The sequence below is a fragment of the Cygnus olor genome, chromosome 1 (genome assembly GCF_009769625.2).
Source record: "Cygnus olor isolate bCygOlo1 chromosome 1, bCygOlo1.pri.v2, whole genome shotgun sequence".
Classification (NCBI taxonomy): domain Eukaryota; kingdom Metazoa; phylum Chordata; class Aves; order Anseriformes; family Anatidae; genus Cygnus; species Cygnus olor.
The window spans coordinates 143,003,664-143,019,897 of NC_049169.1; the positions used below are offsets into that span (position 1 = coordinate 143,003,664).

Sequence of the window (16,234 nt, forward strand, 5' to 3'; positions counted from 1 at the left end):
AGCCGGATGCTGTTCTCAGGGCTTGTACAGGTGTGTGCAAAACACAGACATTTCACCACTTCCCTTCAGTGCAGGATTCATTGCAGTCACTTATACGTATCCATGTCGATAAAAACACTGATGATTTCATTTTCACTGTTGGTAACCTTAGGAATAAATACCTATCCAGCCGGCTTCTCCTTGACCTCCCTGCATGGGTGATTGCCCTTGCCCATTGCCAGTTTTCTTACACCCACTTTTAAATCCCAGGAAGGAAATCATACTTACAATTGAATGGGAAGAAGCAAAAGCCACCAGTGAAAAGGTGAAAAGAAAAACAAACCTGGAAAAGCTGAGATTTCCTTCCATTGTCCTCTCATATAACAAGTGCTTTTAAAGAGAAGGTCCCCAAAAGTCTAGAGTATATATTTTTTTTTGAATTAAAAATTTAATTATTTTCCACTTTTCCTGTGGCACAAAACACTACTGACAAAATCCAATCACCTCTAGTGGTATTTCTACATAATAATTTCATTATTTCCACAAGTTTTATACCATAAAACTTGTGGAAATAATGAACACCCTCTCAAGCCCTGAAGGTTCAGCATCCAGATTAACGCCACCTTGGAAGGTGACAGTATCCATCCCAAACCCCCACTCAGCAAGACCACTGTGATACCTCTAAAAAAGGGCATTTTTTACTTAAACAAAAACTCAAGGTGAGGGTGAAATAAAACATTTTTTAACTGCTCCCAAGAGCAGCTGGGTCGCACCAGACTCGCTGCAACTTCCAGGTGAAACAGGTCTGGAGGCATAAAACTAGAAAACAAATGAACAAAAAACACTTTATGATTTTTATTTGAAGAGCAGAGGTTGATTGTTACATCTGTTTTAATGATGTCTGTCGTAATTGTACCATGTATCAGGTTTAGTTTGTTAATCACTAAATCATAGCATATTTTGAGGTTGGAAGGCACCCCCCAAGGACCGTCAAGTCCAACTCCTGGCTCCACAGAGGACCACCCAAAAATCAAACCCTATGTTTGAGAGCATTGTCCAAACACTTGAGCTCCATCAGGCTTGGTGCTGTCACCCCTGCCCTGGGGAGCCTGTCCCAGTGCCCGACCACCCTCTAGGTGCAGAACCTTTCCCTCACACCCAGCCTGACCCTCCCCTGTCCCAGCTCCATGCCGTTCCCTCGGGTCCTGTTGCTGTCCGCAGAGAGCAGAGCTCAGCGCCTGCCTCTCCGCTCCCCTCGTGAGGGAGCTGCAGGCCGCCATGAGGCCTCCCCCTCAGCCTGCTCTGCTCTGCGCCGAGCACACCAAGTGCCCTCAGCCGCCCCCCTGACACCTCCACGTCCCTCCCGCTCTGCCCCTGCCCAGCGCAGGGCAGCGCCAGCGCAGGGCAGCGCCATCACCGCCCGCCCTCACCGCGCCGCCACCGCGCAGGCGCGGCTCCGGCCCTGCCCGCCAATCGGGGGCGCCGGGGCCTTCCTCGGGCCGTGCCGTGCCGAGCCGGGAGCCGCGGTGATGGCGGCGGCCATTAGGCGCCTGCTGCGGGCGGGCGGCCGGCGGGGCGCCGCGCTGGTGGTGGCGGCGGGCGGGACGCGCTCGCAGGTGAGAGCCGGGCCCGGCCCTTCCCGGGGGTGTGCGGGGATTGCCCGTTTGATTTGAGAGGTGCTGGTGTTCAGTAGGTTGCCGCGTAATTAAAAAGCTCAGCTGCTGTGTGTGCGGGGGCGTTGGGTACACGCGTGTAATTAAGCAAAGGGTGGAAAGGGCGGGCTGGTAGCGGTCGGGTCACGGCACAGCGCGGCGTGGGGAGGGCTGGGGGTCTGCCCGGTGGCTGAACAGCCAGAAGTAAACGGAAGGTAGTGCTGGGGGGAGCGGTTTGAGCGTTAGTGTTGTCTGTTCGTAGATAGACTTTGTGTATTAGGGATGGAGAGCAGTCAGAAATGCACAAAGTGAAGTTGCCCGAGGAAGGAGGAAAAAGCTGGAGATATGCAAGCACTTGATCATAGTTCTCTGTTGGAAGAGTTTGGGTGGGTTTGGTTAGCCTACGTCAAAGGTGTAATTGACAGTGACATAGCTTTCCTAAGCAGGCACGTGCTTGAGTTTGAACTAAAAACTCTATCATAAATGAGAAAATGACCTCAAAGGAGAGGGAACTTACAGGGTAGGGCTGCTTGGGGCCTCCAGGAATCGCCTGTCTGCTCTCTGGCCCAAAGATGGGATCAGTACCGGAGCCCAGAGCAGTAAACAGACCATCCTATTCGTAAATCTCTGAACTAAAGGGTGTGAAAGGAACTAAGGGGAGGCATGGCCTGGGAAACTTGAGAGGCTCTACTCATTCAGTGTAGCTAACCCGCAGAACAGTCTGATGACGGTGTTGTGAGCGCTGAACATTTATGTGAGTACAAAAAGCAGCTTACAAAACTCAGAAGAAAGTTCCACTGAGGACTGTCAAAACCAAGATATCAACACGTCTTTGAACTGCTGGTTGTTAGAAGCGTCCTGGAAAAAGTATTACTCTTTTCTGTCTTACCCTTGTGGCTCAGCTACTGGCTGCTGTTGAGAACAGAAAACTGATACACCCTTCTTCTGACCTGCTATAGCCATTTCTATGTTAAACGCTTGTCTGTCTTTTCCATTAGGGAACTGTTTTATGGTGTCTCTCTTAAAAATTCCTTGCTGTAATGTATTCATTAAACTGTTTCCCCAACTGTGATAGACAAAAGTATGGGTGTTTTTTTTTTTTTTTTTAATTTTCAAGCTTGTCATGTTAAGAGTGGAAATGACAAGGGCACTGTAATTCCATTTCCCTTAGCTTTTACTGAACAGCAGGTTTAGTCTATCCTTCTAACAAGCAAAACATGGATACTTAGTGCAATTTATAATGAAAAAGTGATCTAGCTTTGTTATTGTCTGTTGCTTCTGTTGTGATTGTATAGCTCTCTTCTCAGCAAAAATGTTTGGGGTACCTTATATGCTATTTGCATTTGATTGGGACTGGTCCTGTATGTGAACCACTGTATATGTATCAATATCAGGAAGATGATACCACTTTTCTCTGCTGCCAGAGAACACAAAACCAAAACAAGTGACCTCCATGCACTGTGAAGCTTTGGAAAAGGAGATGGTTGAAATCTGCTGGCCTAGAGCATGGAAGCAGCTTGAAAATGGTGTAGCTGCAGGCATGCCACATAAACGGGGTATCCCCTTTCACCTCTGTAGCTATGCCACGTTGTAAAACAGACGGTTTTCTCTTGAATTTGAGCCTTTTGTCTCTGCTTCCCCTTTCCTTCCATTGCAAAAGCATAGGAACCTTGATTCTTCTGTTAGTGATACGCATTGGTTTTCTACCTATACACCAGTGAAGCAAAATTCATGGGACAACAGTAAGCAAACAGGTCCCGTTATTCCTTCTCATCTTGTAATAAGTAGGCCAGTGAACTTGAAATTCTCTGAAAACAGTTGTTTTTTTGTGAGGCAGCTTTTACAGAAACTGATTTTATGTAAATTGACTGTCTCCCTGGAAAATAAGGATTTGCCAGACTGTTTTAATGCTAGGTTGTTTGGGGAGGGATTGGTCGTGAGGGGTTAATACTCAGGAGCTGGGTCCAGAAGAGAAGGCTTTACCTTCTCCCTCTTCTGGTGGAACAGCCTGTTATTTCAGGGGTGCTGTTAATGGCCATCATTACTTCTAAAATGGTGAGGCTGTTGTCTTCAGTAATGCTTCATGAAATGTGTAATAAGTAAATGCAGACCTGCGTGGTTTCCTCTAGAAAGTCGAGGAGCGGGCTTTCTTGTTTGACTGAAATGCCAGAAGCATTTGGCTGTGCTTTGCAGTTCTCGCCTCTACCACCGTGAAATAGGACTCTTGTCCCAGAAGAGGTACCCAATACAATAGATATTAATTTGTATAAGAGGCTGTTTTCTAATTATGAACAGTTTGTGTGTCCAGGGACTTTTGATTAGTGACGAATTGAAACCAGGGAAGAATATGAATAGCTTGAGGGAAGGAGGACAAAAATGAGAAAATTACAATAGAAATTGACAGAAATAAGATGAAAGCAATCTTTTTAAAGTATCCTGTTTAAAGCATAGCAGACAGAAAGCAGTTTTGGGCCAAGTAATAAGGAATCATATGTTCATTGACAAGAATTACAAATAATTAGTTACTATTAAGACAAGCAAGACAGAAGGTGAATTGAATTCTTTCCTGAGGAGTGACTGGGAGAAGAATAGGGAATATGCAGATACCTTTCTGCTTTCTAAGGAAGTCATAAGAGCATTGTAAGTAGAAATGGTGTAAATTTAAAATTTTGGTGTTTTTTGTTTGTTTTAATTTTCTATGTATAAATATAATCTTACAGAAGACATGAATTAAAAATAAAAAAGGAGCAAACCGGGACTAGCATTGCATGTGATGCTTATAAGCCATGGAGAACATAAAGCAACAGCAGGATCTTCTGCACTGAGTTCTTTCTTGGGGCTGTTTTTAAACCTTTTGTGGCAAATGCACATCTGTATGTTCGTGTCTTTTGTGGTTGTAACCAGGCCTGAAGATTGCTGCTGTATTTATATTAGTTATATGAAGACCGTGAGTATTTTGAGCTATTCATATTAGCTTAACTAAGAGAAGTCAAGTCAAAATGGTGAGTGTGATCTGCGGACTATTTCTGTGACTTGCAGGGTGTTTAGTTGTCTCAAATGCTAGGGTTTATTCGGTCCCTCATAATAAGGCTACTAGCTATTTCTAATTACTGTAACTGTGTGGATTTTAATGTTTGGCCAAAGATAGACTGAAGCTACAGCTCCAGGAGAAGCAGAGATAATTTAATAATTCACTGGAAGAAATGAAGAGGGGACTTCTCTTCTTCCTTCTCCCTCTTTCAGCTGCGTTCTCCTGTCAGCTTTGGCACTTCTCAGAGCCTTCTCTGAATCGCTTTTGCTGGCTCAGCGGAGAGCTCCCTGCTCTTGGGGAGGACACAGAAATTAGTGTTCTGCCAAGGCCAGGCAGCTGAGCTGGCTTGAGGCAGAGTCTGAGGGCCAGAGCTAGCAGTAAGTAGGTAATGGGAGTGGGGGAGAGAATGCAAGGTCTGGCGAACTGTGAGATGCTCTGCCATCTGAAACTGCTTCTGAACAGTGGCACACTGAAGAGGTTCAAGATAAATGTTGTAGGGTACTCTCCGGTGAACAAAAGTTGGCATTTTTCTGATTCAGAAGGGATTCTTCTTCTGTCTTTGTTTGTCTCTACCCCATATCCTTTTTTCTGGTGATTACCTACCACCCTCTCACCCCAGAAGGCCACGCAGATAATCAGTTCTCCGTTCAGTTTGTGGAATAATTAAGCTGCGGAGAACTTTGTTAACACTAGTGTTGGAGAGACAAAATAGTGCATATTGTTGTTCACTAAGCTGAAATTGGGACATTGCAGCTCTGATAGTCAAGTTCCTGTTCCCCTGTTAGAGGTCTTGATTGAAATCAGTCATCCCAGTTACTGATTGTCTTGGTAAAGAAAAAAAACTTGCCTCCCACAAACAGCAAAAGGTGAGTGTCCCCTGAGTTATGACTTCTGAGCTGGAACCCTGCTCAGCAGTAGATGCTGATGAGAATTACTCTGCTTCCTTTTCTAATCATTCTACCTGAGACAGTGAAATGGCTGAAGAAATGTTCTGGCGCTGAGAAGGAAGGGGGGCTTCATAGCCTTTCCAGAGCCTTCAGCAGTGGTTGTCCACTGTGCTGTGGGATGTCGGGCACCCACGTGCTTCCAAAAGCCACAAGAGAGCTGCCCTGCAGATCCTTTTTGTACTTCACTACAGAGTGCCGTTAGGTGAATGCAAAACCTCCTTATGTGCTGGTGGTGGTGGTTTTTCTAAGACTGCATCAGTTAATCAGTTCTGCGTTTTGCTTTTGCTGGATGTTCCTAACATGTTGCTACATATATATATTTTTTTTTATCAGAAAAATCTTGCTAAATAATAATAAAAAAAAAAGAAACTTAAAAGGCAGGTGCATTACAGATATGTTCAATAAGAAGAAAAGCAATTGCCAAGATTAATTGTAATGTGCAGAAACGTTTACCTTCTAGAATGTGTTTATCTGTTTACGGGCATTAAACAATTGGAAGAAAGTGGTTTTGTGAGTATAACTGCCTTTTCTAACTTACCACAGTAATGTGTTCAAGCCTGTTATAGGTATGCATGGTTTGTTTTACTATTCATTTTATTTTGGGCTCACTGTACCAAAAATACAAAATAAACCTCACATTTTTGTTGTTTTGTTTGTTTTTGTTAGACATCGAGGCTAATCTACACCACTACAGCTGCGTGGAAGAAAAATGTAGCAGCCTCAGGACCTGAAAAGTACACAGAGGCATTTATTAAAAAACAGATTGAAGAGTTCAACCTAGGAAAGAGACATTTAGCCAACATGATGGGAGAAGATCCCGAAACTTTTACCCAAGAGGATATTGATGTAAGTACAGTTGCTCTGTTGGAGAAGTAATTTACTGTAGAGTTTCAGATATTGAAAGCACTTTACTTCAGCATGAGCCCCTCAGCTCTCTGTGAATTTTAATCAAACTGTCAGAATAAGAACTACTACTACATTGCAAACATTGCAACTGTGACTGTGAATAGAGATTCTACTCCTGCTACCAAGTGAGGTCAGACATCACAGTATAGAGCTATACACCATATCTTGCTAAAGCACAGTAGGTTCTTTTAAAAGTACTAATGGATAATCCCCTTGATCTGAGGTTATAAGAGGCACTGTGAAGGTTTATGTAGCACTTTGAAACGTTTACCCACAATTTGACCTGCTGTGTATATTTAGGTTGGGTTTTCTTGTGTGATACTGTGGTTGCTGGTAATGCAAATTAAATCTTATAGGATGTTTTACAACTAACACTCTGGCTTAGCTTAGGGATTTTAATGTAGACCTGCATTTAAGCTCATATCAGTACCTCAAAACATATTATTTTATTGCCGTTCCCTCTGACAACTGACAGGTGGGTGGCCTCCTCTTTCTGCGTGTCACTTAGGCTTATGTATAGATGTGCTGTCTTTCACTTTTCTTTTTTAAAGTTTTTTTTTTTTAACGTCCAACTCGTGCTTCACTTCTGTCATTTCTTTTATCATACATGAGAGGTAGTGAGGAAAAATGTCATTTGGTGACATTCAGTCTTAGGTGAAGCTGCATGAAGTCTCATAGCCGGCTTTTTCTGCACAGCAGTGACACTATTACTCTAGCCATGGCAGCACAGTGTAGCAGCGGGTCCCCTAGGGTTGATGTTGTATGTGCCAAAAGAGGTGTATGTTGTAGCATTTTTTGGTCACCTCTCTGTGGCAAACTTGTGTCAGCGTAGCTGTGTCCACATGGGAGGTTGTGACAGCATGCTTATGCCGAAGAACTACACCTGTAGGTGGTGATGCAGGATGATTTCAACCACATTTGACAGAGAGGCTTCAAAATGAATTTTTTAAATTTCTCTGAAAATAGACGGCAAAGTAGAGAAGAGACACAGTTAATGGCCTGCAGAGAAAAAGGCCGAAATGAGACTTGAGTCTCGACAGCATCACGAAATCCATAAGGGAAAGTTGACTTCGAGTCAGAAGTCCATAGGAAATCAAACTTCATGAGTACAAAGCTATGCACTGATACTGTGGCTGCTTTCTTCAGAATCACAGATACTACTTTGCTCTTCTACAGACAAGTGGTATTGCAGACCCTTCCAGTCAACAGTGAAAGTATTCATCGAGTTATCTGGGTCAGCAATAAGCCTGCTTTACTCTGGCTTTCTTTTCTGCAGTTCTTAACAGACTATAGAATTTCTTTTCCCTGCATTTTTCAGATATTGTTTTTTTCCCCTACCTTTAATGACACTTACGTTGCAAGAAAGTTACTCAAAAAGGCATGCATGCACAGATCTGTCAACAAAAAAAAACCCTCTCATTTTACTACAGTATGGTGCTGCTCCTGGTAGTTTAGATAGCTTGCCTGAAAGGTTAAAGGTAGAACAGTGCATTCGCCTGCAGTCTGGATTCCTTCTCTTGATAGAGCCTACAGGGTAGGCTTACAGACAGCAAGACTGCAAGTGGAAGGTGACCATGCATAGGTGGTCGTTTTTTCTTTATGAATCCACAGCCCTATGATAATTTGCACAAAATTAACTGAGCTCCATAATTAGTAAAAGCAGATTAATTCTGAAACTAGCTTTAACACGTGCAGTGCAGGTGACAAGTATGTGACCTCTTTGCTGCCTCCGTTTCTTAAAAGCTGGAGAAGTAGAGCTAAAAGTGTAATGTTTTGTTTAGTGATACCAAGTATCTGTGGTACGCGTTTAATTTCTTCATATTCCATCAGGTGTTGGAAAATACTCAGAATCTATAACAGTGTCTGCTATGCATAATTAAATTTCTGTTATAAAAATACGAAAGCTGCTTAAGCACTGGCAGGAGAATTATCAAGCTTTACATTTCAAACAGTAGTAATTCTTTCTGATGAGTGCTTATATCGAGTATGTGAGTGCTCCATGTCTTCTACTGTTAATCAGTAGTGCAGTGTATTTCCAAAGTAAGCATCACAGGATTCCGTCCTTCACTACAGTTTTAGGTATAGTTTAATAAAAGCTAAACCTTGTAAAGTTCTAAACTGCAAAATAAGTTGACTTGTTAATCCTTCTCCTGGATGTTGTGGAAGCAGAATTGCCTCTTATTGATACTTTTATTTGGGAATGAAAAGTTAAGCTGTGCATTACAACTGTATTTCTGGAGGAGAAAAAAAAAATCCAGCAAATTGATATATAACTCTGCAGAAGTCTACCAATTGCTTTTTAATTGGTATTACAGACCTTGCTCTGAAGCTGAGATGTTTTATTCTCCTATGTGTGAATATGTGGTATGAAGTTTCTCTAATTGATTTGCTTTGCCCATTCCATTTGATGTATCATTTTTCACAATATTTCATAATTTGTGCTCATTTCTAATGAACAGAGTCGTTAGGACAGGCATGTCTAAGTACAACTGACAGCTAACATTAGGTGCCAGATGCAGTTTATAAAGCTATGTAGAACTGCAGAGAACAGTTTAAATAAATTAGCACCTGTACATTAGTCTCACTTGCTGGTAATTTATAAGCGAATCAGTAGAGATGACATTTAGGTAAGTCATTGATCAAGTTAACAGCTGCATACCCACTGCCCAGCTGGGATACCTAATTAATAGAGATTGCAGTCCTGACCCAGTGCTTTTTCCCAGTCGAGTCTGTAATCCTTTTATTTTTTGATTTAACTTTAACTTATGGTTGTAGTAAACAGCCCACCTTCATTTTTCCTCTGTCAGTCCTGTGATATTCTACTTTAAAGACCAGAAATCTAAGTAAGATTAATATAGGAAAAGCATCTTAATCTCCGTGACCTATTTATATGCCAGTATTTTTATTATTCATTTTTATGCAGTCGCTAAATGCTCTCTAAGATACGAGTTCATCACGAAGCCGTACTCTTCCCCATAAGTTAGCAAAACTTGAAAGCTGGAAATGTGTTAATTTTCTTTCGCTGCCTGCTGTATGACCTAATAGATTGTTGTCAAGCAGATGGAAAAAAATCTAAAATATACATTTAGAAATAAATATCTTCATGTACATATATATTGTTGCAAAAGTACCAGTAAGGCAGCATTTTCAGTATGGAAATGTTATAAACATGAGAAGCTTTGTTCCTTAGAGGGTATGGTTTCTTTCAATGAATTAAGACTTCTCTAATGAAAAATGGGTGATATTCGGTTGCTTTTAAAAATGGCTCAGAGCATCTGATTTCGAAGTAACGTTCCAGTTTTAGCAACCCAGCCTGTTAGAAGTGAGTGAATATTAACATATGTGAAATGTCAGGAACGTTACTCAGAACAAAATACATTTCTGAACTTTCTGTTGTCCGTAGGAACATGATGTCCATCACTGTCCTTACCAGAAACACCGGATTTTGTATTGTTTATTTAAATAGTTAGTTGAATCTAGAATACTTTTTTCCAACTATATTTTAGTGGAGACAAACTCCACATCAGTCTTTTTGAACTGATGACTGCTTTTTTTACTTTTTTTCTTCTTTTGAATACTGTTCAGTCTTTTAAAAAGTTACAGTGAAAATAAAGGAACAACTATTTCTTTCAAAAGCTTTTTGCTGTCTGATCTCTGGACAAGATATTGTCTTTTTTTAGTTTTGAAAATGTTTAATTAACATAAATAATTTAATGTTAAAAAAAAAGCTGTTTTTTACTATTTAATGGCTATATTTTTTTTTCTCAAGTGATGGGGTTAAAATTTATATCTTTCTGCTTTTCTATCCATGTCAGAATTTATATTTAAAGAAGAACGAACTGGATTCTTGAGCCCTCTATGCCAAGGAAGATGCTCCTGCAAGGCAGCCCACCTGGGGGGGAGTTTTTTTGAAATTTTTCTTTATTTTCTACAAAACATATTTTTTCACTGGATGCTTCTTAGCTTATTTACACACGATTTGAGCAATGAAAATTAGAATGTTTTGTATTTGAGAAAAGCCCAGGCAGGCACTTGGGCAAGATGAATTTGCCCTGTCACATCTCCCCTATTCGTGGAGAGTAATTTAAGGATTGAAGTGCCTCAGTGTCCCTCCCCTACCCCACTATAACTCAGTCAGCTCTGTTTGAATTAAAGTATCCAAGTCTTAATTTCTCGAGGCATTTCTAAAAAAAAAAAAAAAAAAAAGAAAAGCAACCCTTACTGACCCAGCTGAACCTGTCTCACTCAGAACGAAAGTCTCTAAACGTTGAGAAAAGCTTTTTGGCTTGTAGGTAGGAAGTGGAGCAAGGACAAGGAGTCAGCATGTGTAGCATCCACGATGAGGAGGGAAGCCGAGGGTGTGGCAGGTATGTTGGATTTGCACAACATGCCCCATGCAGTGCTGGGCAGCTTATTTAATGAATTGTTTTGCATGTAATTTGGTTGAAGGACTGCCAGATACGATTTTTGATAGGGATGGAAGCTTGTTCTCATTATGCCTACTGGCTTGAATTCAGACCTTCTAACTGGAAGTGAAATACTGTGTGGTCCTTTAGCAGTGTAGCAGTGCCTGAGTTAAACCATCTTGATACTGACATGTATTCATTGTGATCTACTGTTTTTGAAGGTGTGACTACAGAGGGTTTTTTCCTTTTTTTTTTTTTTCCTCTGAATGGCTCAACAGCGTTTAAAAACAAGCACCTTCAAATCCTGAGAGGAAACAGCTACATTTTTTTCAGCAACTCATAGCAAATGCAGACTGTACCCATTCCACCTTTTGTTTCCAGCAGTTTACACAGTAATTTTTGGAAACACCATTCTGTTAACTACGTACAGGATTTCTAAGCATTTCTGCTGAAAATAATTATGCTGTTCCTTTTTTAGGAAGTTGTGTTTTTTTTATCAGAAAACAATGGTAATAGTGTGGTTTAACAGATAGAACTGTGAAGTAGTAGCCCTGAATCTGTGGAGGTTAGAGGAAGATGAATGAATCTTGCCTATCTGAAATGATAGCCTAAGGAAAACAGCTCTTGGTCAAATTCAGTAAAAACTGGGGGCACAGCTATTTAACATGAAGAAAGTCTTCTGAATAAAGGAGAGCAAGGCTTCACCTGTAGTCTGTTGCATCCCAGGATAGTTCTGAACAGGTTGTAAAGGCAAATGCTCCTTGACTGAAATACTCCAAATACTTTCCATAAGAAAGGAGAGGGCAGGAAGATTACTTCTTTTCATTTTGGGAAAAACAAACAAAAACTCCAACAACATAAAAAAGAAACTTACAAAATAGAACAATTATTTTTTGGCTAGTTGACGTGTGGAGAGCTGAAAGTAGATGTTAAGATTTCTTAATGCAGGGTTTGTTTATGATTTAGCATGAAAGACATGAATATACACTCAAGCAACGTAAAATAAACTTTCAAGATGTAGTACATCTCAGGTGACAGACACTCTTCGTTATAAATAGTAGATTGTAAATTTGGCATTTATTAAGGTGTCATGGTTACAGTAGCTGTTTTGATTGAGATTCTGGAGATGCTTGTATAACGTCTACCTCTTAAGTACACGCACAGTCAGTCTCAATATCCTGTAATAAATTCTTTTAATATATTATATAATGTGTTTGTTTAACATCATTTGGCTCACAGTGGATTTCTCTGTTGTCATCATAATTAATCCCCATTTGTTCATAAATAGGTGTTCACCTACTGTGTGTATGCATAAAATGCCCATTGACTAACAAATGGGAATACAGTAGTCACTAAGAGAAACAAAATTACCATTTCATAAAATCAAGTTAAGCCTTTGTTTGCTTCAGAATTCTCAAAATTTCTGTTCAGAATACCAGTAGGGGATTAATGAAAGTAATAGGTTAGGTCCTTTTACACTCCATGCATATAAATACATATAAATCTGTTGAAGCACTGACAAACCACTCCATGTCCATGGAAAAAAAACGATCAGCAAATAATAGCCCTAAGGTTGCCTAACTAACAAAGAGGCATTCTTCTTAAGTGCAGATTTTTAATTGTGATTTTATTGTGATTCTACTTTTCCTTACTGTCTAGTGGAAGTATAAGCGAGACGACAGCCAGAGGGTTTTATTCAGTTAGTCCATATTATTGTACAAGCAAATGATTTCTATCTCAAGTTCTACTGCCCACTGTCTGAAGTTGGCCACACTTGCCAGAGTCCTGCATCTGGGGGGTTTTGGTGGCTCTCTTTGTCTGTTTCGTTTTTGAAAACAAATGGAAATGAAGAGCTCTCATATGTTAGTAATGTTTTATAATAAGTTTTCCCTCCTCGGAGGTGTTCAAAAGCCGCCTGGAGATGGTCCTGGGCAGCCTGCTCTGGATGGCCCTGCTTGAGCTGGTGTTGGAGCAGGTTGCCTCCAGAAGTCTCTGCCCACCCCAACCATTCAGTGAATAAAGTAAAGATACACGTTTATGTTTCAGTTGCGCTGAAAAGGGACAGTAAAATGGTGTTGAATGGAAAGACATGCCATTGGGTTTAACCTTGTAAGCTGCTTTGCCTTGCATTTTGCCAGAATGACTTTGAATTTTGTCATTCCTACTTTATTTGTTGGAGGCAAATAATACAAACTTTATATATCACAGGAAAAGCAGAATATTGGTTAAGTAAAAGCAAGTGATGCATCTGGTACACTGTACTCCATACGAACAGTGGTAAATCATGAGTGTGTAATGTCATACTTGTTTCTAAATTGTTTTAGCAAACCCTTAGGTATTGAGAAAGTGAGAGAATTAATGTTTTAAAAAAGAAAAATGGCATTTAGGAGTCTTGCTTTGCTGCGCTATTAGTTCAACTTCAGCAAAGATTGCAGTGATTCCCAGTTGTTTCCAAATGCAGTGTTCGATGAAATACTTATTTAGGCTATGTAAAGTATCTTCTACTGCCTCAACAAACATTGCTTTTAGACTTTGGGAACCTAAATCTATAGAAACTGAGGTTCCAAATTTGCAAAACTTTGTGTCCAGTTGTTTTGTGTTTGAATAAATAAAATTCTTTTGCTCAGTTTGTCAGTAGGCACTATTAACAATCTCTGATATTTTCAGAAAGATAAATAAAATGTAATTTCTCATAGAAGTTGCAGCATTTGAAGTTTTAAGGAAAAATGAGTGTTGCATTTACTTGTTAAAAAGGTGGTCTTTGCACTTGAGTAGTTCTGATGAGTCATTGTAAATGTGTACTGTAAAAAAAAAAAACAAAAAAAACTTTAGAGGAATGTTCACTCATTCTGATATAGTAGATTGCAACCTTCATAATGAGATTTTACTCCACCCGAGGATTCCTGAGGAAACTGTCTGCTTTTCTTTTCCACACAGCAGATATGTGGCAGTCGTTGTTAACTGATTTGCTTATGCATGTGAAAAAATTGTTCAATTTTCTCTACGAGAAAGTACCTAAGCAGTGTTTTGATGCTTCTTTTATGGAAAAATTACATATGTGATCTCTGTTTTCAGAGAGCTATTGCCTATCTCTTTCCTTCGGGCTTATTCGACAAACGAGCCAGGCCCATGATGAAGGTAGGATTTCTTGTTGCATTTTTGAATAACCATAACATGATGTTTCAAGTAACTTTTTCCTTTTGATGATATTTGTTTATTTATTTGCAGCATCCCACAGAAATTTTTCCAGAACAGAGGAGTAAGTTTTCATAGATCTTTTTCAAATTCTTTTTCTAAGTATTAAAAAAATTTATATATGTAGAATGCCTTATTTTCACAGATTTATTTTTATTAGGAACAATGTGGGGGAGGGAATTGGTAAGACTTGAGCAGTACAAAGCCTGATCTAGTATTCTAGCTTTTAGGTTAAAAAAAATACTGCTGGATTCTGGAACACCAGTAGCCCTTTGAGGCATATTGTGAGCTGACTATAGATAAATGTTTTTCGTTATTTAAAAATAAACAGCAGGTAGAATGACGTGCAAAATCTGTTGAAGTCACTGGAAAACCTTTTGTTGAATTCAGTAGCTTTTTTGTCAGTGCTGTCTATCACATCCATAAAATATTCATTAATGCTATTTTAAACCAAAAGTTTTCCTGGTACCTTCGGTGCTCTAAAAGCAGAGAAATTACAGCCTCGAAATTGCCAGTTGAGAGAATAGGGGGTGATGTGAATGGAAACTCTCCCCATCACATCTCATTTTTGACCTGGAAGTCTTAAATCTGCACTTGATCCATACAGTGTTTGGCCTTGCTTCCTGAGGCACCTCAGTTGTCAGTGACACGCCAATATGTTGTTTAATGAGAACCTGATCGGAATCACCAAATTAAATTTTACAAAGAATTTTACAAAGTTGCTATTAATTTTTTGGCTGTCATTTAGTATGAACTATTAGCATGGATGTGAAATTCTTTATTCACTGAACTATTGAGTCCCATTTAGAAACTTCTGATGATCAGTGTAATCCTATCATTTTCCTTCTTTTCTTCTTTCCTTTTACTGTTCCTGGAATCAATAGATTCTTGATGCTTTTTAGATTTTGTGCATCTTTTAGAAAGATCTCTGCATTGCTAGAAATTTTGGAATGTTAGCTATTAAATGGTATCATGCATTAATTTCTAACTTCACAGTATCATAAAATAGAAAGTAGAATGCAAAGGGTAAGACAGTTAAACATAATTATACAATTTTAAAATCTAAGGGCTGTTTATGGCAGAACTAAGCTACTACTCTCGATGTTTTCAGGACCAAAGAGTTCTTTGAGATTCTAGCTCTGTCCTGAGAACTAGGATTAGTGTAAATGTATATTTCTAAAATTAACACTTTTCAATAAATATCTGTTATTTTTTTAAGGCAGCTTTTCTTGACTGTCTGTGCATTACATCTGTAAGAATTTGGAAGTACAAAACCATAAATTTATACTTCAGAATGTTTCCTGAATAGTAATTTCAACTAAACATACTTTCACAGCCACAAAAAGGGAAATTCATACGTTCTCCCAGTACTATATCCAGTTAAATGCCCCCAGTGTTCTTTCCTTTTTTTTTTTTGTTTTACATCTTTTCATTCTACTTCTGCTGTATTCTGTGTTAATGTTTCAATGCAATACACCAGCATGCTTATCAGACAGGTTCTTGGAGTCTTATCTTTGTCAGTAGTTCATAGATTGCTTCAACTGAACTTACTGGATAAAATGACTGGCGGTTTCTTTACAGTTCAATTTTTTTAAAAGCTCTCAGGTGTTTATTTTTGTTAGTTTTCTGTGTTTGGAAGAGATGGGTGTCATGTTAAGACACTTATATTTGATACACAATTTTTTCTTAAGTCGAAACTCATCTCCATAAATAGCTTTTTTTTTTGATGAATAAAATAATCTGGATGTGATGAATTAAACAAAGACTGTTTTGTTGCTGTACTAATTATGTAAAGCATAGCATAGGTCTTGTGTTTAAATATCCCACAGGCATCAACATGAACAAGTCCTAAAATCTCCCAAGTTTTGAATATTTGTAGTTACCTGCAGAAGATAATTGTATGAATACTAAATTTGTTGTATATGTGTTATACTAGTAAGTAATTTGTTATGAGTTTAAAGCACTGTTTTCCAGAGCAGTTAATATTTAGCCTTTTGCCATCATTATGTAGATTTCAATTGTCCCTTAGTTTGTACTTCTTTCTGTTCTAAAATGGATATTTGCATCTGTAATACCAACTAAACAGTCTTTGAAAGCTCATTTAAGACATGCATGAGG

The 16,234-nt window shown here is 39.4% G+C and overlaps 1 protein-coding gene across 1 annotated transcript in view; it reads left to right on the forward strand.

The window, feature by feature from the left end:
- Positions 1-1,178: 1,178 nt before the first annotated feature.
- Positions 1,179-16,234, forward strand: part of MRPS9 (mitochondrial ribosomal protein S9) — a gene marked incomplete at its 5' end in the record, with an annotated part of 30,879 nt that continues 15,823 nt past the window's right edge. The window contains 4 exons of the mRNA XM_040536569.1: positions 1,179-1,595; positions 6,276-6,455; positions 13,997-14,059; positions 14,150-14,180. Of these exons, the coding sequence (XP_040392503.1) occupies positions 1,179-1,595; positions 6,276-6,455; positions 13,997-14,059; positions 14,150-14,180 (691 nt within the window). The remainder of the gene's footprint in view (positions 1,596-6,275; positions 6,456-13,996; positions 14,060-14,149; positions 14,181-16,234) is intronic.